We start from the raw sequence: 22,665 nt of genomic DNA, 5'->3' as shown, positions 1-22,665 counted from the left end.
CTATTTGAACTCACTAGGAGAAAAACCCTTCTCAATACTCAAATCTTTACCAGCATTAAATGGACTTCCCAGCACGAGGCACTAAAGCAATTTCCAAATGATTCAGTCATGAAGGAGAATATCACTCTCCAGTAAGGCAGACCAATTAGCTGCTTAACATTTTTAAATAAACAAAACCTATAAAGTACTTCAGCACTATTTCTATTAAGCCAGAAAAACCTTCTTCAGCCTAGGCTGGTACTGATTTTTCTCTTGACTTAAGGAGGACTGCAAGATTCTTGTTCTTTTCAGCAGAAAGAAGAAAACATGGAAAAAAAGTGTCTAATATCCATTAATTTTACAATATTCACAAACTTCTTCCAGGCCATTCTCTTAGGACCAAGTTTTAAACAGAGCTCAGTTCTGAAGAGGTAAACAATCACAACCTATGCCCCACCCCTGAAGTATACACTAAAGAGTATGCAGATAAATGAGACCAGCTTTGAATTAAAAAACAAAAAACCAATAATAACAAAAAACAACAAAACAAACTCACTTACTTTAAAAGAAAATTGAACTGCAGATTCTGGAGGGTAAACTATGAAGTGTCTTAAGGTGAAGCCAAAACCCTGAGATGTCCTCCTTAACACAACAGTTTTTGGACCAGGCCAAGAGAAAGCTTCTTCTTCCTCTGATGGTGATATAGCTTCACTTTGCTCTTTTCCATCTTTATTTTTTGATGCCTGAAATAAAAGAGACACAGATACTAGTTGTAAATCACAATTCAGCTGCATTTTAGAAGCGTTACTGTGCACTTGAGAACGTAACTTCTCCTCTCACGTTCAAAATAACCGGATAATCACTGACACTGTCTTCAGAAATGTGAATTGCAAAGCAGCATCCTTATATCTCTGGTCATACCACTTACCAAATTAAAGTTTCATACTAAGAAACTCGACATGCTCGACAATTACAGGTTGAACTGAACCTGTACCCAGGAACACATACAGCTTGTTTTTACTTGCTTTTTAGTTTACTTCGATATAAATATCCAGATCTTTTCTGTCTTTTAGGACTCCATTTCTGACCATACAAAGCTCTCACACATACAAACTCCCTTTTTCTGACTTAAAAACACAGGTATGGTTTTCTCAACTAGTATCTCCTCATGTATAACAACTGATACAAAAATAAAGTGTAAAATTGATTAGGCTTCTTTAGCAAGACATCCTTCAATATTTTTTTACTTCATCTGTTATTTTTTCCACCCTTAGCTACATTCTCTGAACATTACAGTACACCTGCAGTAGATACATAAGTAAGAAGGTTTAATTTACCACTGCTGTTGGAACTACAATCCCACTTCTGCAGAAACAAGACCATTTGTTTCTTTCTTAAGGGTAATTCTATATATCTGTGACTTGTGAAATACAGGATTTTAAAAAATATTTGCAGCTTTACATGAAATTTTCCATTTCAATTTTTAAAGTGAGTGCCACATCATTCATACCAATTCAAACAAGGCTGAAAACATACAAAGAAAGTATGCAAGAACCCTATGATCCTCCTCTAAATATCCCAGTTCAACGATGCGTGAAACAAATTTAGATACCAGAGCCTATAGCCTATTCAAAGGGTATTCAAACAGAAATAATAGTCTTCTTGTCCTTCTGCAGCACTGCTGCTGTGGCTCAGCAACCGCCTGATACGTGGCAGAATTTTCTGCTCGGATTTCTTCCTGGACTGCTCCAAAATAATCCCTTTTGCTTTAGCCTCACAGCTGCTATGTGAAAATGAAGCACTTCTTGGTAAGGTGGGCTCAGCCAACTTCAATCAATATCTACAGAGAATACAAAGCATTTCAACTTCCACCACAGTGACAGCAATGTGTATTATGGGGAAGTTTTCGCAGCTGCTTGGTGAGATACTTAATTCTGTATTCTGTTATGTAAAACAAAGCGTGTTTCTACACAGATGCTAAGGACGCAGCCCAGAAAACCTACATCTCATTAAGTGCCTCGAGGGCAGCTGCCTGTAAACCAGCCTTCTACCTCCCCTCACCCTATTCTTCAGAGAAGAAAAATATACAAATGATGGAACTGGAAGCAGATACTGGACTTCTGCATAGAAGCAGTGAGCTGGCCCCATGGCACTCTGCTCCTCTGAACATCCCAGAAGAACCACTGGCAGATTTTGGAAAAGAACAGTAAACATGAAGAGCTCAATCTCTGCTCAAGTCTGTCCATGCCAGTCACCTTCATCCATGCTTCAAAGTAGTAATGCGAAACAAGACTGTGCAATTAGATGACTAATGAATGAGAAATTAGTGAAAACTGAACTGCCGAGATTGGCTTTAGTTTAAAGTTCAAGCAATGCAAAGATCGAGTTAAACGTGACACAATCCTCTAGCCTATCAGGGTGGTGCTGAGGAGTTTCCCACCAATCTGTTCAGCCTTTGAACATGACAATATTTTTTCATTTCTGCACAAATTATGTACCTTCTCAGCTTTCCATTCCCACCACATGAGCAGAAAAAGTGCCATTAAGAATGATTGTTCTGATCCTATTAAAATGGCATACTTAGTAGTTTATAATAAAGAAGTATCATTGGCCTCAACATTTGACAACAACTTCCTCCACTAAGTGACAGGCTACAGTCACCACGCTTTACTCCCTCCCCCTTGACAAAAGCCACCTTAATTAGCCTAAAGATAGTTTTAGTATGTGTAACAACTGATCATTCAGACACACAGTGAGCTGAGGTCAAAATACAGCCAAACTTCCCTACGTCTGAGGAGCAGGAGATGCAGTATTTGACTGAAATGGGAAAAGAAGCTGTATTTTTGCTATAACTCCAGGTCAACTTTTACCTTTGTGACAGTTGCTGAACTAACAGATATTTATGGATAACAGTGTTCCATAGGCAAATCATTACTTCCTGAAAAAGCACGCCAGAAGTTGAAGAGTTATCTTCATGCTGTCCTTGGACCCTTGCAAGGTCTGCCAGCAGCACAACAGAAAAGGCCAGTATTGATAATAAATGCGAGATGTGGTTGGTAACAGCAATTCTGAGCCCCTATACAAACAAAAAGCAACGTGAATTACAAAGAAAAGAGTCAACATCTGTTGAGTGACCCTGTGAAGTGTCCAACCACAGCACACCCACCCAAAACATCTCTTGCCAGTGAAGGCTTTAAAAAGGAACAAAAAAGTTTTCAAAAATACAAACAAAACAAGGATTCAAGACAGCAAGCAAGAAACAGATGATGTTCAGCAAAGGCAAGAATGTTATTGAAAACAGAGATCCTGCATGGTCTTGTGATCCAAAAATGATAGCAATCCAGTTACAAGTATGTAAGCATCTGATATCCTTACGGTGATTTGTCTTTAAGAGCAGTGATGCACTTCAAGAGAACGAAAAATGAATGCTTTATTTTCATGTCACATAAAATCTAGCAAACCAGAGATTACTTTGCTGTATTCCTCACTGAAGGTCTGAATGTTTGAGTCGGTAAAATACGGTCTCTATAAATTCAATGCTCAACATGAATGTCAGAATGCACACAATTGAGTTCAAGGACTGCAGAGTCCCAGGCTACAAAGAAAAATGATTCAAGCGTCATTTCCCCCAGGATTGCTTCATATGAGGTTTTTACACCAAGTATCTAAAACATCATTTCCTGTTACATGCAATTACAAGGACATACAGCAGATGCTTAAGTGCCCTGTAAAATACGCATTTGGCTTTGAATATTGTATTTAACCCTGGTTTTATGGGTAATAAAAGCATCCATGAAAAATCTGGTACTTTAATCACCAGGAGTGATCAGTCTGTAGAACTACATAAGATCAGTAAATAGCACCAGTGTTTCTAAATAATACTATGTTCAAATAAAAAGTAATATCGAAACAATATTTTCACATTTTAAAAGCCAAAAAAAAAAAGAAAAAGCAAACAACCACCCACCCAACATGGCTCCAAAGATCCTCTCATCCTCCAGTTTCTGAACCATTACTGACAGACCTGCATAAATGACATGCTACAAACAGTCCAGCAACAGTCAAAAGGGATTGCAATATAAAACATCAGTTGTTTTCTTGGCTGTCTAAACAGTTAAACCGAAGTACTCTGAGTTTTGAATACTATCTTCATAGATGAATAATAGTGAACACAATACATAATTATATCTTGCACTAGCAATACCTGAAGAAAATTTAAAAGTTGCTTTAAAGTTGAGATTCTTTATCATCAACAAGCTCCCTTTGATCAAGTGGCCTCTAGCAGACCAACCACCACATGTCCTTTATTGGTCTGGCCCCTAACTTTAAGCCACAAGCTCTCAACATTGGTCATGGCTGCCTTTTAGAGGCAGTTCTTCACAGTCTATGGCTCCCTTTTAGGGGCAATTCTTCACAATCTACCCACTTCTTAACATAGAGGGCAACTTCCCCACCCCTCTTACCCTGCCTATCCTGTCAAAAATGCCTGTAGCCCTCAATCATTTGCTTTACACATCTGGTTTTAACATTTTTCTTTGATCAAACAGAACTTTCACAAATTATGTAAGTAACAGCCTTAGAGTGTTTCCCAAACTATATTTTCTGGGGCCTAAATTTAACAAAGACCAACAAATACACTGGACTGACTGGTGGGCTCACCCATCAGCAGCTCAATAAGCTTAGTCTGTCTCCTGTTCAAGATTCAGTATTATTCAACTTGCGGCTAGTCCACCAAGAAACATGCTATCTCAAACAGCAGTTTAGCTCCATGTGTATATGTTGAACAGAATAACTGGTTGATGTCACTTGATTTTCCTGATTTAACTGCCATCAAATGATTTTTTAAAACTAATGACATAAACCAGAACCAAAAAGGATCTTGCACATCATTATTAATCCCACAATTAGCCTGAGACAGTAACAGGATATTCCAAATGCTATAATAAATGTTGGGCTTGCTTCTAAACAATGGCATTTCTTGTTCCAGGTTATTTATTTTCCCTATTTTTCTAACCAAGTAGCTATTACTTAGCCAACTGCCTTGATAAACTTACAATTTCAAAGAAAAAAAGCTTTCCTATTTCTTTGTCACATAAAATGTAAGATTCTTTAAAAACAGGAAAAAAAAGGGTCTTTCTGGCTAAGACTGAATATAACAAATGCCTATATGGGAAGAGGATCTTGTTATCCACATAATAATGGCAGGTTCTGCTGCAAGTCAGGTTCTTCTATAATAATCACACTGTTCCACCACCAGTTTTCAAAAAAACTTAGAACAAACCACTGACCCTTTTAGTCTCAACCACACAGAGAACTTCAAATTGCTTTGCTAGAAGCTGACAAAAAGTCAAAGAAATAATGAAGATATTCACCACCACCCCCTACCCCCCGAAAAAAAAACCAACCACCTACTTTTCTGGTACATCTATGGGACCAAAAATGATGAACCACTGAACTTCATCTTGCTCAGAGGACAGCACGTCCCGTTAACCTTCTATCATCACCTTCTGTCACCTGGTCTCCCACACCAAGTGACTTCAGGCCAATCACTCAATCTAATAGAGAACATGTGGTTCCCTGGTACTACAATATGATAGGAAACAAACATAACCCCCAAAATACATTGCCTCTGGGTGTTCTTAAAACATGCAACATTTCTCCTAAAAACATCTTAACGCTAACGTTTAACAAAGATTACGCAACTTTTTTTTTTTTTTTTTTTTGAGATTATCTCATTCTTATTTGCAGTATAGCCAGCATCCAAAAGGAAAACCAGACAGCATTTCATCTTGCATCGCCTCAAGAGTGGTGATACTACTTGTAACTTTTTATACATGTATTCACAAAGTGAACAACTTCAGGGAGCACTCCACTAAATTACCATTAGTCAGACAAGTCTACTGGACAATATACATAGAATGGCCATGACAGCATTGTACAAGCAGGCTAAAAGCCCTTGCCATTCTTCAACAAATTCCCAAGCTCTACGATCACGTGCTGAAGTGGTCGCGATGCACAGCAAACTGACAGTTCTAGCATCTTTAAACCAGCCTGGAATGTAAAAGTAGTGTTTTACATAAAGTAAATAATTCCCAGTCAAAGAAAAATATCTACTGACACATGGTTGGCACCTTACGCAAACCTATCCTCCAAATATCCAGGAAATAGCTTTGTCCTTGAAACAGATGAGTTCAATCACTTTCACCCTCAGCAACACATTCAGCTGTTCAGTGAAAAATCCTGCAAACAGACAATCAGGAAAAGCAGAATGCAGAAAGTCCCAAACCCACATTGTTTCAGGCCTCCATGTCAAAAATTCTTAGCAACCCTAGAAGTAGGGAAGACTGCAACACAGCAGACTGGAGTGAAACTAGTACACGATGAGCAGTCTTATCTACAGGAGCGATACCGTAACAACACAATCAGCACTAACAGAAGAGTCAAGCAGCCTGAGACATGTGCATGTATTGAAGCACAAAAGAGTTTTTCCTGCCACAGAACATTCCTTTATGTTCCTCCACTCTTTCACAAAACAGCCCATAAAGACATGGATCCCACTGCACAGATAGTGCTGGAGCTAGTGACAGGTAACACAAGAAACAGGGAAAGATACTCAACTCTATCCCATCCACTTTATTGCTATAGTTATATAAGAAAGCTGCAGGAAGGACTTACCAGTGACAGTAATTACAGACCCTGTTCTCAGCAGGCACCACGAGGCTGCCTTGCTAAGAAGCACCTGAAACTGGACATGAAGATGTAAACAACCCCTCAAAGCTCAAATAATCTAACAGCTGTGAAATTGCTCTAACTGCAAGAAAAACAAAAAACCAACTGAGATGCAGAGATAAATGGAGCATGAATCATCACACACACAACTATGGCACTCACAGAGGTATATGAAACTGGCCTAGACTGTGCCCTCTCATCAGGGCTTCTACTAATAGCAGAAGAGTGTCTGTTTTTTGGAATTAGAAGCACAGCTGTTTCACAAAGAAGCTCCTCATGAAGGAAGAGGGAAGACTGACAACTCAGCAGGTGTGAGCCCTCAGTCACTAGGTGCCCACTCATCACCTTTGGCATCAATGGGTGAACATGTGAAGCACAATGTTTGCTGATGTTCCCCAAGGCTAATGCTTCTCTGGAGCTGCCACTGAGGAAGATGCAGTAACTGAGAAGACAAGAAAGGCCAACAGACTGAAGAACTCAGCTCTCCAAAACAAAGTCCAACCCTTTTACAACTACAGTTACTATAAAGAATGGTGTAGATCTCAAACAACAGGAAAAGAGAAACAAATTACTAGGAATCACCCATAAGGCTTAGAGCAAAGACTGGCAGTGTCACTTGTATCATTTGCCCCTCACCCAGGCAGGGCAGCCAGGCCCTGAGCCCTTACCAGCAGGGGTGAGGAGATCCCTGCAAGCAGCCATCCTCTGTCGTCACATGGGTTGTGCTGATGACCATAAAGAGCTGAGAGGCTTCAGAGCAAGGCAACAGCACTATAAAAGCACTGAACAGAGCAAAGGTCTTAGAGGAAGGCCGCAGCTCCAAGTGCTTCCCTCACAGGAGCCCTCTGTAAGACTCGGGGTGTCAGGTCAGCAGACTAACCAAACTGAAATCAGGCACTTGCTGTGAGGTGCTCCTGGTAGCAAACCTGCTACCACCACCTTGCAGGAACGTGAACCTCACCTAAATGAAATATTGGATCTGGAATAGTCTTTTAACTCGGTACCAAAGGTAGTGGCTGCATGCCTGTAACAGAGACTAGAAGGCACAACAACAGACTTTGAAATTTATCTTGGAAGTGAGTAACTCAATTCAATAAAATGCGTTACTCATGTCCTCAAACCAAGGCCAGGTATGGAGAAAGACTCAAGAGAGCGATACGTGATGACTCCAGAAGCATGAAGTAAGTGGGAAAAAAAAAATGCAACCTTTCAAAAACAAGTAGTAGATGCTTCTGTCAGTTCCATCACCACTCCATAGACCTTAAAAGCACAGCTGGAGGCTACTGCCAGCAACCTCTACCTTCCTCCCCCCCCCATGATAAAATGCTCTCATTGAAATTGACATTTTTTGGCCCTAAGCCTAAATAAAGAAAAAAAAAAAGTTAGAGGAAGCCTGTATATCTAAAAAACCTCAATCTTCTTGACAATAAGCTAATAATAACTATATAACTAACGAGCTTTACACCAGCTAAACACTCAAGAATTTAATGATGTGACAATCTGAAAAAGGAAAGTCTTAACGTCAATTCTGTAGGTCTGTTCAACCAAAAAGTTAAGTGCTATTTACCTGGCTCTGGATTAAATGCAGCAACACCAGCTGGCTCTGTTAACTGAGCCCAGCTGGGCCTGCTTGGGTGAACAAAACCGGTATGCAGCTCAGCAGGCCAAGGGTGATCCAGAAACAGTTTGGCTTCCTTGAAGCACAGAGGGTTTTATCCAACAGCTTAACCAGCTCTTTATGCAGAGCAAGCTCTGTTTTTTTCATACCACAGTTCTGATATCTACGTTTCTTTACACCAAGAGCAAGATGAGGTTTGATATGACCAATGCTCCACCACAGATCAAACATGACTGAAGAAGACTTCTCCAGAATCAGCACCTAGCAGGCTCCTTTACCTACACGTATTTGTAATTGATGTATCAGATGCCCCCCTTAAATACCAGATAGCAGTGAGTTCAGCATACTTCAGTTCATTACGGGCACATTTTAATAGGGTATACACACACACACTACAAAAATATACTAGATTGTGTATGCACATGTATATATATCATTGTTGTGAGCTTCTTTTTTGCAGTAGTAGCTTGTGCACAATCAAAACCTGTAATGCTTTAATAGGAATCTTTTCAAAAAGCCAAAGGGCATTCAGGTTTAGCTCCTACCTTTTACTTTCCACAGAGCAGCAGCCAATTCCAATCACCATCAAGAAGCAGAGTGAAAATACAGGGACTTCACAGGACAGAGATGCAAATTATTTCAAAATCTGTTTTTGTTTATATCTTGCAATATAGATTTAGAATACTAAACAGTTCATTGGAATAAATGTAGTCACAAAAACATTAAAAACAGAAAGAAATTTAGAACTTCCTTGTTTTCTTATGGCTCATTAGCAAAAGCCTCTCCTCTTAACAGCAACATCCTCCTTAAATTGGAAAGAAAGGAAACATCTGCAGGGCTGGTAACAGCAAAATGTCATGTGATCCTAATTTAGCTAAATCAGAGCTTTTGCTTCTCTGCTTGTTCTGCTGTTGCTTGTTAAGAATAGGAAATGCTTTGTATTTAACCTAGGAGTCAGATCTGGAAATATCAGAGACAAAGCACACTTCTGCCTCCCAGTACAGAAGCAGTGCTTGAGGTTACTCCATGCACGGTAAAAAACTGCCTCAGCAGTCTGACAGAAGAGCAGTTCACACAAAGTCATAGCCTGCTCATGGCTGCCTTCCAAGGCTTCTTGTAGCCTATGGAACTTTGTGATAAATCCACAAATAAAAGTTGCCCATGATCCATTCTGCTTCCTACAAATGGGGAGAGAACAGCTCTTACCTGTCCCCAACTAAGTGCATTACTGCAAAGTTAGGAGCTAAATTGGATGAAGTTCACACTCTTTGCTTTCTGGTACAACACAGGCTTTATCACTCACTACATACCAGATAGCTTTCACTGCATTTTCAACAGATTCTACAACAGCACACCTACTCATGCATGCAAGTTAGTTCTGCACAAGCCATTAAGTAAAACAAGACCACTGCACAGTATTCAACCTGAGCTGTGCAGGCCGTTTCAATAATAGATGCAGGACAGCTTTAAAGTCAGCTGCAGAAGGACCGACACACTTCTCCAATTCATGCTGTTTCTTCTCCTCATCATACCCAGAGCCTGTATCTTGGTTACACAAGCGATCAGCTCTGCTAAGGACAGAGTTTAAGCCTTTATGCACTTCCAGCGAATCCTTGAGCTTAGCCTGGGCTTCTCTGTGATGCAGCCACAACGCCGCGCTATGTGGGCCTGGCAGTGGGACAGAAACACGCTTTACCCCTGCACCCTCTCATGCAGGTATGAGGCTGATCTCTCAGAGAAGCTAGTGATCTTTCCAATATAAGTAGAATACGCTCATTCCTGTTTCAAAAATATGAAGTTAAAAGAGATTAGCTGCACTACTTTAACTGTGCAAAAACATCACCGTAACTGGCAATTATTCCAACAGTTCAGACTTAAGGTCATCAGATCTTCAACTCAGCCATCCCGCAGTTTTACTCAAGATTCCGTTCCATGTGCACATGAATGCCTGACCTGCCCCCCCCCCCCCCCCAGAAAGCCTTTGGAAGATCAGGGAATTGACTCTCAATGTCAAAATCCAGATTGTCACCCTAAATACAGTGATTTCAGGCGAGATGCTATTTCAGATTCTATCCTGTTCGCAAAAGACGTACAGAATCACATGGGGAGTTTTAAGCATTTCCTTGAGAAAGGAACTATTAATATCATGCCTGCACTTCCTAGGAAAGAGATTTAACACAGAGAACATGGCTCAAAATACCACAAAACTTGCAAGACAATGTTTCAAGACCCTTTACAGCCCTACATACACAGCTTCTTCCCTCCAAAGCAGCCTCCAGATACATAACTAAAACTACCCGGTGTTAAAGTTTGCAAAGATTATAAATGCACACCAGCGAAAATGCACCACTTAAACATAACCCTGGTCCCATGTTTCAAGATACTTCATTTGAAATAAATTATATAATGTGCAGATTAACACTGCAACTTTTAAAAGCCCTACTCTCAGGAGTACTCTATTCATGTATAAATCAGCATACACAGATGCAAAGCTACATGTCATATTTCAAAACCGTAAGTTTGTAATCTACTGTGCATGTACAGCACAGAGCAAAGCAGCTTCTTCAGTGAAGAATTTAATTTACCTCAATAAGATACACAGAAAGATGGTTTAAAAAAAGTACTGGAGTCATTAACTTGTAAAAAAAAAATCTTAAATCTTTATGTCAACAGAGATGAGGTATCACTAAGAGGATAGAGAAGAGAAAGTTGTCCACGGGATTTTCAGTTTAGCTGCAAATCCAGCAGCTTTCAAACACTGCCTTACAATGTGATCATAAGTGACCTGCGTATTTCCTCCTAGCCTGCAGCCCTCTTGTCAGCAAGAATGGTCAGTACAGCTGATGACTAAACCCCTGCTGTATTCTGTCTGGAGCATGGGGTGGGGGGCAGAGGAGAAATCTATTTAAACAAAAATCCACTGGCTTATTTAAGAACTACTTGTCCTTACATGCCTATTACTCCAGTTGGAATTGCTCACTGTTGCCGAGTTACTTCCCTGTACTTCTGAACATGACAAAATGTTTCTCCAACAGCAGTGCAAATTCCCACAATGAGTAAAGCCACCAACTATTTCCTGCACTGATTTTACACCTTTTACTCAAGAAATCTGAAAACATCACACTCTGCACTGTTATGAGACAAGATTTTTATCATATTCCCTCCCACCCTGAGACAGGAGATAAACAGAAATAAGAATACAGGAAGATAACTATTACATTTCAAAACTGTTATCCAGCTGCAAATATCTGAAAAGGAATGCATCACCTTTGTTATTTCACCCTCTAAGTGACACTCAGAAGACTGAAATGTTTGGTTGGTTTGTTTTTTTTTTTTATGTTATCTGAGATTCTCTAGAGGAGGGGAAATAGCTGCAGTGCAGCAGCCACTGCAGTGCTTCTGCATCCTAAGGCTTGAAGGCAATACAACAGCTGAGTTTGCACTGCAACTTCTCATCCTCAAACACTGTTTTACAAAAAACGTAACCTGCAGAATTAACCCAAGGTTAAAAAATAGAGATCTTGGCTGCTATAATGCCACCACATGACCACTTACTTTCTCAAAGACTATCTTGACGTCTGTGGAAGTTCTCCCATGGCTGACAACTTAAATGGTGAGGCATACTCTTCTGTACATGAACCTGTCTGACCATCTGTAAGCAGACAGAACTCTGCAGAATACCTGTCTTCGACTAGGAAACTGGAAATTTAAGTACTCAGGCAGCTGAAAGACCATTATTGTTACTTTTAGAGGTGAAGACACAGCAATAAAAAACAGTAGCCAGGTACTGTTCAGCTAGGAATTTGGAACAGTGAGAAGACCTGCTCTCCTCCAACTGGTAGCAGCATGCTCAGGGCACAGCAGTGACCTGCTCCTTGCTGGCACAAACACCTACACTCAACTCATGGTATACAGTTCTACTGCCTAAGACTCGAAGGCAATGCTTTTTTGATACAGGGGAAAAAAGAGATTACATAACACTGTCCTATAATTCCTTTTACATTATCTACCATTAATTCTTTCAGCCATCTGAAGAAGTGGCATTGATTGTTTCAGAGTTGCTAGCATGTTCCACCTTGGCCAAGAGGTGAATGAAGACACCAAGCACCAAGGGTTTGCCTGAAGGCTGATAAAGAACATCCTTACCAGGAAACAGAGGGAAAGTTCTGCTGCATCTTATTGAAGATGAGCTAAGTTATGTTATTGAGTAAAATCACTACTTAATACTTCCATACAATTGATCAAGGACTCTGACTGGGGTCAGTACTAGTACAACTATGACTCCCAGGCTACAACTTCACAAACATCACATTAACAAAGTAACTTTTTAAGAAAGATCAGAAGCAATGCAGCACATGTGCACAGGCCCATGGAGAAGAAAATCTGCAAGTAATTCCATCTGGTTTTGTAGTCATTACTGTGATAAGAGAATGTGAAAGCCACACCCTTCAATCCCACGCCATGTTCAAGCTAAAAACTGTAATCCATTGATACCAACAGAACTACAGTGCTGCGCATAGTCCAGTAATCTGATTGTACAGGTTTCTAATTGAGCACTGAACTCTGCATGCTTTTTGCAAACATTCTAAGCATATAATAGAATTCTCTATCAGATTCAAAAGGCCCCCACTTACAGTAATTGTCTTGCTACACTGTGAAATACTTTATTTTTAAAAACCTATATTATCATGGTAGACAGAAGAAAATACTCATAAATATTTGTTCTCTTCCTGTTCTAAGAACCAACTTTGGGAACTATGTACCAGAGGAGATGAGTAGAGTGTATGCCAGCAAAAAGTTGTAAGAACAGTTCTATAATCTGATTCAAGAAATCATTAATGACATTAATGACAATAAAGCAGGTTCATATTTTTTTCAAGAACATAGATTTCAGATGCTCATTTCAGAGGAAGTGTTTTCTCACATGGAAAGTCTTCAACTCAGCTCCTAAATGGCAGTAATTCACTCCCCTGATGCTTTACAGAGGTTAGAGTGAATGAAAATCACAGAAGAAGTTGCATGACCTCTGCTAGTTCAAGGACGACACACGCCAACTGGGAGCTGCGCTGTGCAAACACACTCCAGCAAGAGCTGTTAGAATCATCATAGAATGAATCATAGAATGGCCTGGGTTCAAAATGACCACAATGATCATCGAGTTTCAACCCCTCTGCTATGTGCAGGGTCGCCAACCACCAGACCAGGCTGCCCAGAGCCACATCCAGCCTGGATAGCCTCAAACTGTACTTACCTGCTCTCTCATCTGCAGGCTTCCTGAACACTGCTAGGAGGAGCAACACTGCTTACAAGCAGTATGCATCTCTCTCCAGGCCTGACTGCATCTACATTTCACTTGGCATTCTAATGCAGTAGAATGGCTGCACTAGTCTCTTCCTGGTAGATAATGTAAGTAAACTTAAAAATTCATTTAAAAGCAAAAAGAACAGCAGCAACTCACTACAATGTACTGTTTACAGATATTTTACTATCAGAGAAAAAAAAAAACAAACACACTACAATATAGCCCACAAACCACAGTAGCCATATACTCTAGTTATCTAGGTAAAATGAGTAACATCAAACAGTTCTGCAACATTTCTACCTTAAGCAAGCAATTAATTTCAAGTATATTGATCTAAGGCCTGGTTTTCTTTCCGATTTACTCAGAAATAGCTTTTAGGTTATGAAAGGTTACCTTCCTAGTTGGGTGTTCTTTTTTCTTTTGTGTTGCTTTTAGTTTATTGTTTTGTTTTTTTTTAACAGTTCATTTCATTCTACTGCTCAAAAAACAATTTCACTTTTCCTTCCTCCTTATGCTAAACTCATTTTAAAGTTTCATGGGGCTGCCCATATCATCAGCCTGCCCTTTTCTTACTACTTCTTGGTTTCTGAAGCACAGGAAGCTGTTGTCAGATTTAATTTGCCTATACGGATGAATTCACATCTATGTGCTTGCAAACTAGATCAAACTTAGTGATAGTTGAGCATCTGAAATGTAAGGCTCTAAAAGCATCCATTTGCCTCACATCTTTCCAACTCAACAGATGAGATTCTTTAAATTATAATACTGGGAAATTATTTTTTAAGAAGGGTGTATTGTTTCTACAGACTTGCATGTATGGAGAGAGTACTTCTGGATCACTTGCCTCTAGTTACTGTACTGGAACTGTAATTTTTTATAAAGCCTTCTCATTAATGCTGCAAAAGAGTACAATAAGTTCTCTCCAGTCACTGCCTGAATGCTAGGTGAGAAACATAGGTTACATCCACCTTGAAAGCAGCACTGCAACAGAACAGTATTATTTTATATCCCTAACAAGTGGCTTATATTTACAAATATTTCCATTCAAAATCCAGGTAGTGTTTTCTTCCTCCAGTTCTGCATGAAGTAAGTCAATCAGACTTAAGAGGTGTCCAAATAAAGAACTGAATGGCATTCTGTGTTATTTTATCCTGTATGTTTAAAGAAGTATGCAATATCCAACCTTTTCTCACGCTATTTTCTCTCATATCCATGATAAATTTTGAAACGGTCAGAACGTTTGAGTTCTGTTAAACTGGGGAACAAATCAGCTCTATATTTATTCACAATGCAGATGGTGCTGGCACATCTCCCCCTTCCTGTACATGATATATCATCTTTTTGTGCAATTCATAGAGTAAATCCTCCTCAAAGATTATGACTCTACCAGAGCAATCTGAAGTACTCCAAGTGTTAAAAAAGCAATTATATGGTTAAAAGTACATTTTACACATTTTATATCTTTATTAACTGTAGGAAAATCTTTAGATTATAGGTTTATTCTTAATACTACATTTTCCAATAGGATGGGGGGAGGGGGGGGAACACTAGAGCTTCCTCCCCCTCACATTATATTAAGCTATATAATCATATTAAAATATTGTAAGAAGAGAAAACAACAAACCTGACCGCTCCAAGCACAGTAGAGGTTACAGATGAAGCTCCATTTGTGATTGATCACACAGTCCAGAATCTTGAATTGGGCCATGTCTTGCTATAGCGCAGATTGCTGCTGTGCTCTGACTCAGCTTTTGCCCGAGTGATACTGAAGGATATGAGAGCTATGCAGTAATGACATTCAGGAACAAGGACCTTCCTTCCTGCTCAGATTCCTTTCCCACCCCAACCATGTGTCAACTCAACAAGATAAATTGACAGAACTGCATAACATTCTTCAAAACAACATTTCCGAAACTGTCAAATTATGCATTCTTGAAAAAGAAATGGGAAATCAGAACATCCTAAGAATTCTCACTACAGCAAATACAAAAAGGTGCTCTCAAGCTGTGCTTGGTTTTTTTTTTGGCTTTTTTTTTCTTTTTCTTTCCTGCTGCTGCTGAAACCAGTCCAAACATCACCAATCATTCATATCATAGATCTTAAACTTGCTTAGCAAGTGCTTAGGCACAGCTATGATAATGGCTTCTGCACTTTCACAAGAACCAAAAGCTTTGTCTTCCGTCTTAAAGCACAGAGCCACTTTTCAAAGCCAGGAGAACTTCACAGATTTCACTGCTTTCACAGAGGTTCATATGCTTCATGTTCTTAACCCATCACAGCACTATGCACAGGAATGCTGTCTGCCTTTTGTAACAAAGGATAAGGACTCCCCCATGGGCAGGGGAGTGGAAGATGGAGTGCCTGGATCCTGAGAACTTGAGAAGAAGTACTAGAAAAGTTTCTTTCTTCCTTTACATATTTCTCTTTTGCAATCTGCAGACAACCCTATCTCAAATATACACTTCCCCCTCTACGAATTGATTGTCTAGCTTGTGTTCCCCTTCCCCTTCAATTACGATTAGATGAACCACTAGACTAGTTAAAAACAACTTTAAATTATCTGAGGTTTAAGCATCACAACTAACAATCAAACTCTCCCAGACATGATTTTATCTATCAGCTGTAGCTCCAAACAACTTAAAACCAGAATGCCTTATTTCTGGAAAATGTGTGATATCCCAAGAAACGCCCAGTGAGGCGAACAGACCCCGAAGTTCTGACCCGAAACCAAGATAGGAGCAGAGACAGCTCCACAGGACATTGGCGTCAGGTACTCCCATACCCAGGCTCAGCTACTCCTCTAGTAAGAGGGGGACAAGGAAAATACAAGAGAAAAGGAGTTGATGAGAAGAGAAGAATCCCATCTGAATGAGCGTTCATGCACTGCCTCATGGAAGAACATCTGTTTTGATGCAGGAGAAAGTATTGAGAAGCAGGAGAAAGTATCTAGCAAGGGCTACAGGACCAGGTGGCCAATTCAACCTTTGCTTTACTAACAGCTAAACTACTGAAAATTATTTCAATCATAAAAGAAAAAGTGGATGTAAACTTGAGAGCCAAACAAATGGTTCTGCCAAATAGCGGCTTGTAATTCTGAAGCAGTTATACAGGTCTCATTTGCTTTTAATCGAATCAAAAAAACTTGATCCAAATTCTCATCCCAAGGGCTCTGGGAATTAATGCCAAAGTCCAAGGAAATCTCTTCCCTTCTCATCAGTGTGAAAGTCTGAAGACTGCCAGAATACAGCTGTGTGCAAGAGATCTATGCTTTTTAAGATGTACATGGCAGAAATTATTATGGAAAAGGGAGGAGAGCAATATCAACATGACACTGCACAAAATTAATATAGCCCAAGAAAAAAAATACAGAAATTGAAGTGCTTGAGATATTAGAAACATAAGAGCTCTTTGTACAAGTGAAATGGCCAGCACTGAAGCAGCCTGTGCTGACAAGAGGCTGGAAGACAAGTCCCACTTAGCAACTATTACTGGGTGGAACAGACACTTTCTCACAGCAGACATCATAACTGTAAAAGCCTGAGAAAATTTGGAGCAGGAGGATGCTTGGGGAGGTCTGATGAGGGTGGGATACTGCAGAGATACCAGAGCAGAACAAGGCAGCGAGGCATACAGGAAGTGAAGGCTGGAAGGAGGCACAAGTGGGCGCCTGTGGGAGCAGCAGGCAGGGGTGCTGGCAAAGCCCACGCAGCAGCCTGTGTGGGGCTCAGCAACAGCCAGCTGCACATCAGTTGTGCTGTGGAAAAATGCTGTCATCAGCTGAACAGGGTGGAGGGAAGAAGGGAAAGGAGGTCTGGAAAGTTAAGAAAAGGTTGCTTGTTTAGACCAAAAAAAAACCACCAACCACACATTGTCCAATTCTGCAACAGTCAGTCTCACTATTAACTAATTTTAGATTTATGTATTATTATCCAGGATTTAGTCCAGCTAAAGTACTCAAACTCCTCATAAGTATTCAACATGGCATGTTAAAAATACTGCCCACAATTTAAGAAGTCAGTTCAGCCTCAACAATCAAGTTTGTGCAATTCTTCACCTACAATCAACAGCCACTATGAACCTGCTACTTTTTGGCATTAAATTTCAAAGCTGTTATAAGGAAATTCTGAAACAACTCATCCCCCCCAAATCTGGCCAGTGCTTATGTAATACTGCTGTTCACACACAAGTATCTGAATCCTTCAGATAAAAACAAATTACAATAGATTGCAGTAGGAAAGCATTTTCAGACACAGTCAGTATTGGCTTGGCTTTTTGCCATTAACAATCAATATCAAAACACTTTTAAACTTCAATAAGCATGGAAGGAGACAAGGACCAAAGTTCTTATACAAGCCTGAGTGTTTGCTCATGTCCTCAGATAAAAGGAGGAGCTCAGGAACTGCTACAAGAGCTGCACCTGCAATAGTAAATTGCATTTATTGCCTAAAAAATGTCCCTTCAAGTCAGTCTGTGTACTTCTAAGTTTAACCTGCCATTACTGAAAACCATTCCTGACAGCCTTCAGGTAGCCTGACAATTGCTCCTATTTACAAGAGACAACCTCCTTCCTGGTACAAGGTTAAATCAAATTCCGCTACCTTATTTTAGAACAGAATAGAATTTTCTTTACAAATCACTGTTACGTGTTTGTTGGAAGACCTCATGTATTTCTTTCAAGCACAGCTACGCTTTAAAGAGCCGCTTAGAAAATTCTTGAGTAAGTGCACAAGAATTGATGGAACTACCTTCAGGTAGGCACACAGTAAAGAGTTTTCAATACTCAACTTACTAATGCCTTCCTTATGAGAAAGTTTCATGCAAAAATAAATAACAAATTAGAAGGTTTACATCATTTTGGTATAACCTTTAAGAACAAGGCTTCCACACTGAATTTCGAACTGGGGAACAGAGGCCAACACAGCACATAAAGGTACACTCCCAGCAGCACAGAATGACAGCGGGCACGTATCCATCTCAGCAGGCTCCAAAGGTCTCAACATTTCATTGCCCAGAGAGCCCCTTGCTGCACTGTAAGCTCTGATTGAGAAAAGGTGCCGATGACACAAAAGATGATTTAAGTTACTCAGTTTTCCTGTATCTTTACACATACTAATGTATAGACACAACTAAAGTCATCTTTTAGAGTCAGTCATGGAAAACGTACTTCAGTAAATGATGATTGGACCAAAAACACAAGTGAGCTGAGCAAGTCCCATTCCAATCCATCAGTTATTTATTACTCCACCCACCCAGTTAAGAGACTAGCGCTCTTGCAACCAGTAGCAGGCATTCCCTTGGCACTACCATACAAAGTACCCACAAGGATTTTGCTGCACTCTGCACAGATTAATACTTCATTCTTTCTTGTAACAACATTTTAGTGATTTCAAAAAGAAAGCAGAACAATAGACACCAGCAACAAAAGTAAACAGGACTTCTGAATTGGCTCTTTCTTTCACAGCAGATGCCTACAAATCTGGAAAGCAATTACTTTCTCAGAAGTTACAAGGTTCTAGAAAGGACAAGATTTTGCTCATCTTTCTTCTCCCACAGGCAGAAGCCTTCAGCAGTACCTCTGGGTTCCGTTTGTTTCTGTTAACCACAGTTGTGCACAGTGGGCACTTGAAAGAATTTCAAGAGCTGCTCAGATGTATCTCAGAGGTTGCCAGTGAGGTCTAGACTCTTAATGACGATGGCGAAGCTCCAGAGGAAGTCTAGCCCATTTTAGTAAATGAAATTAAGAAGTGCAAAAGAACTTTCTAAGAAGGAAAAGCTCATCAAGCAAACAAACAAACAAGTCTTTCCATTGCTCAGATCACAAGACTGACAAAGAGAAAAGTTTACACACTGAGTCAAGAGCAGGAAGGGGCTGAAATAGGATTTCCATTCTGAATTCTTTCCCATCATTGGAATTGTTATCAAAAGCTATGAACATTAAGTAGGAAAAAAAAACAGTAAATGCCAAAACCACCTCCCTCCATCTTAAAAAAAAAAACTGGAGTGTTTCCTTCCCCCAAATCAACTTCTTTTTAGGACGCAATACAGTTGAGAGAGCTATCAACAACAAATATCCTTCAGGGATAAATGCAGCTGTACAACAGCTGGTACAGAACCATTCACAAATCACACAGAGTTGCTTCTATGAACATTTTAAAGACATTGCTAATGCAGAATGGAGTTCTCATCTGTTTGGTTGCACGAAGATTTCTGAAGTCACAGGGAGCCATTCTCACAGAAGTCAGAAGTCTTGTTTGTTTTCAAGGAGACTGGATAGACATATATATGTATTTTTTTTTATGGAGATTGTTAGGCTGAATCACAGCAAAGAGAAAACCCTTCTCCCTTGAGCTATCAATTAACAAGTAAACCAAACAGCTGTCCCTTTCTTAGATGTTAGCTTAACACAGTCATCTTCAGTAGCTCATTTTCAGTAGACTGTGTTGTTGGTGTTTCTTTACTCTAACTTCTGATATGATACAAGATGCATTTTCTCTCCCCCTTTACCTAAGTTGTTCATTTACAGATTTCTTCATTTCAGAGAGTAGGTATCCAAAATAAAACCAGGCCTCTAACTTCAGCTGCTGGAAAGTATCATTTGCTAGGTTATTCCACAAGAAACAAGCATTTTACAGAAAAGAAAAAAAAAAAAAAAAACACCACAAAAGTCTCCAAACTGAATGCTAGTAAGGGAGCTGGCAATCTTTAAAACTGGAAGAAAGCTTCTACCATTGCTCTATTGCTGAGATGCAAATCCATGTTTAATGGCGACTGAACAAGAAATACAACGCAACACTTATTCTTAGACAAAGTACAATTCTGTGATAGCACTCAGCACTTCTGTAACATCACCGCGTTAACAAGATCAAACTCGTGAGAACACGAAAGTTTCCAAAGCTTTCATCACCACTACCTCAGCTCAACTGATCATTACTTGCTTACCACCTTCATGCTCCTGGAGGGCAGAACAAACACAGCACGCTCCTGTGGAAATTCCTGTCTGCCTAACTCCCTGCCCCACAACTGCACCAGTTCTATTTCAGAGTTTATCTGTTCTAACTACCCTTTGTTTTATAGATCAACAGAGGATGAAAAAGCAAAACATCTAAAAGAGAAGAAGCAAGTGTATCTGATACTGTGTTTTGAGTTAGATGAGTACTTTTCACCTGGTTATTTTACATCAACTCCACAAAAAAACGCACCATGACTTCACTTGAGCTTTCTCTCCATGGTTACCTTTTAAGGCCTGACCAAAACACTTCAATGCTCATAAGTAAATAAAACCATCATCAAATTTGTCATCACAAAAATGATGATGACTGTAAGCTATGTTACTCATCATGTCTATACTGCATGCATGTCTCTAGAAGACAAACTGTACACAGTGGCAACGAAAATGTTAATTATTATTTTTACTAGCTTAGAGAGCAGGGAGGTTTTGAATTTTTCTTCCCTAGGAACAATGGTAAAAGCATCTAAACTAAATCATATCAACTTGCATGGCTTTTGTAACAACAGCAGAAGTACTAAACTGGAACAAAGGTTTCTGTTTGCAGAGAAGTAAGCACACGCACTGGCACAGTCCTCAAGCACTCTGCCTGCCAGGTGGCACCTACTAAAATGGAACATCATCAGATGCAGCACAGAAAGGTTCAACTCCTTGTCCAAAACTGGCTTGGGCACTTCCACAGGCATAATGCTAACAGACACTACTTTTATCTCCACATTCCTCACTGTACTGCTGTACTTCCATGTGACAAGTTCTGCTATTTTTTTTTTTAATCCTAGCCCAAAACCAGAACTACAAGGTTACTTGTCTGCCCAAGATTGGGCTTCAGAATCCTGCAACTTCTATTCTGAGGATAAATGTTTTAATAAATAAATAAATAATGCCTTACGTACATTAGGGCATAAATAAGTACATGGGAAAATAAAGTTCTATCCCTGGTGATTATAAAGAAAATCCTTTACATGCATTAGGATGCTTATTTACACAGCGTATCTACTATAACACGATTAAATCTTCTCAATAATCTGGCAATCTCTAAATACAAGATCTGGATAAAGCTAATCACTAGGTGCAACCACAGTGAAGCACCTCAGATTATAGCCCAATATCCTCTTATTGAGACCATGATTTCTCCTCAGTTTCTCCATTTTTTTAAAGTGTTATCAGATCTGTCATTTGACATTCTGAAATCATCTTCAGTTGCTTCCAGTGTTTTTCATTTCAGAAGACATATGCACTGCATCAAAGCTCTTCCTCACTGTTCTGTAGCTTTCTGTCCTTTCACTAAAGCATTTGTTCAGTCAAAAATGGATAACCTTGTAAGAAAATACACTTTGGAAGAAGTTAACATCCAGCAAGCTTTGGAATTCTAAGAAAGTTTATGGTTCATTTTAACAATAAACTTTATCAGGTTACAACATGAGTAGAACTGACTTTGGTCTCACGCATCTTGAATCTCCCTCTCATCATCTTTCCTCCCCTAAGTCTCCCTCTGTGGGAGGAAATGTAAGTTTTTGGCTAGGCTGCAGTCATGCCAGTGCTGACAGCCAAAGCTCCCCCACCTCACCTCCAGTGGGAAGCACAAATCTAAGTTTCTCCTCCACCCAGCTGACATGTTCCAAATTTCCAGGCACTTCCTTTTCTCCTTTCCTCTCTTCATATTTTACCAAAATTGGCCAGTGAGTTCAAGAGTACCTGCGAAAGAACTAACTGATGAACAGACTGATGGCAACCACAGAATAAATAATCAGATTCAATAGTTCTTACTTCTTTGTTTCACTCCATTACAACATCTGTTTCCTACCCTATCTTTTGTCCGAAGAACACGGGCCCTGCATTTTCAAGTGTACTGCCCTACACTCCTTCCACATCCCACTATTACACAAGCCACACTTTATAGCTTTTACTTGGAACAATAAATCATTCTCTTCTCCATAGTCCTGCAGTATCATTGTTATTCTACAAAACCGTAGGGGTCACAGTCCTCTCATGAAAAGTAAAACAGACATGCAGTGCATCAGGGCTAGCATT

General features: G+C 39.8%; 1 protein-coding gene across 5 annotated transcripts in view; it reads right to left on the bottom strand.

Moving 5' to 3' along the window:
* ARHGAP21 (Rho GTPase activating protein 21) overlaps positions 1-22,665 on the bottom strand; it is a 107,385-nt gene that overhangs the window by 65,647 nt on the left and 19,073 nt on the right. For 3 of the 5 annotated variants that reach the window (XM_048951745.1, XM_048951749.1, XM_048951747.1), the window contains exons 1-2: positions 15,253-15,407; positions 540-722 (exon numbers count right to left, since the gene is read on the bottom strand). In XM_048951745.1, the coding sequence (XP_048807702.1) occupies positions 540-722; positions 15,253-15,336 (267 nt within the window). In that variant the 5' untranslated portion in view covers positions 15,337-15,407. Of the gene's footprint in view, positions 1-539; positions 723-15,252; positions 15,408-22,665 lie in introns of those variants that run through there. The other 2 variants (XM_048951746.1, XM_048951748.1) reach the window with 1 other exon arrangement.

The sequence above is a fragment of the Lagopus muta genome, chromosome 7 (assembly GCF_023343835.1).
Source record: "Lagopus muta isolate bLagMut1 chromosome 7, bLagMut1 primary, whole genome shotgun sequence".
Lineage (NCBI taxonomy): Eukaryota > Metazoa > Chordata > Aves > Galliformes > Phasianidae > Lagopus > Lagopus muta.
The sequence above is the reverse complement of the archived record's forward strand: the minus strand, read 5'-3'. Positions and strand labels throughout refer to the sequence as shown.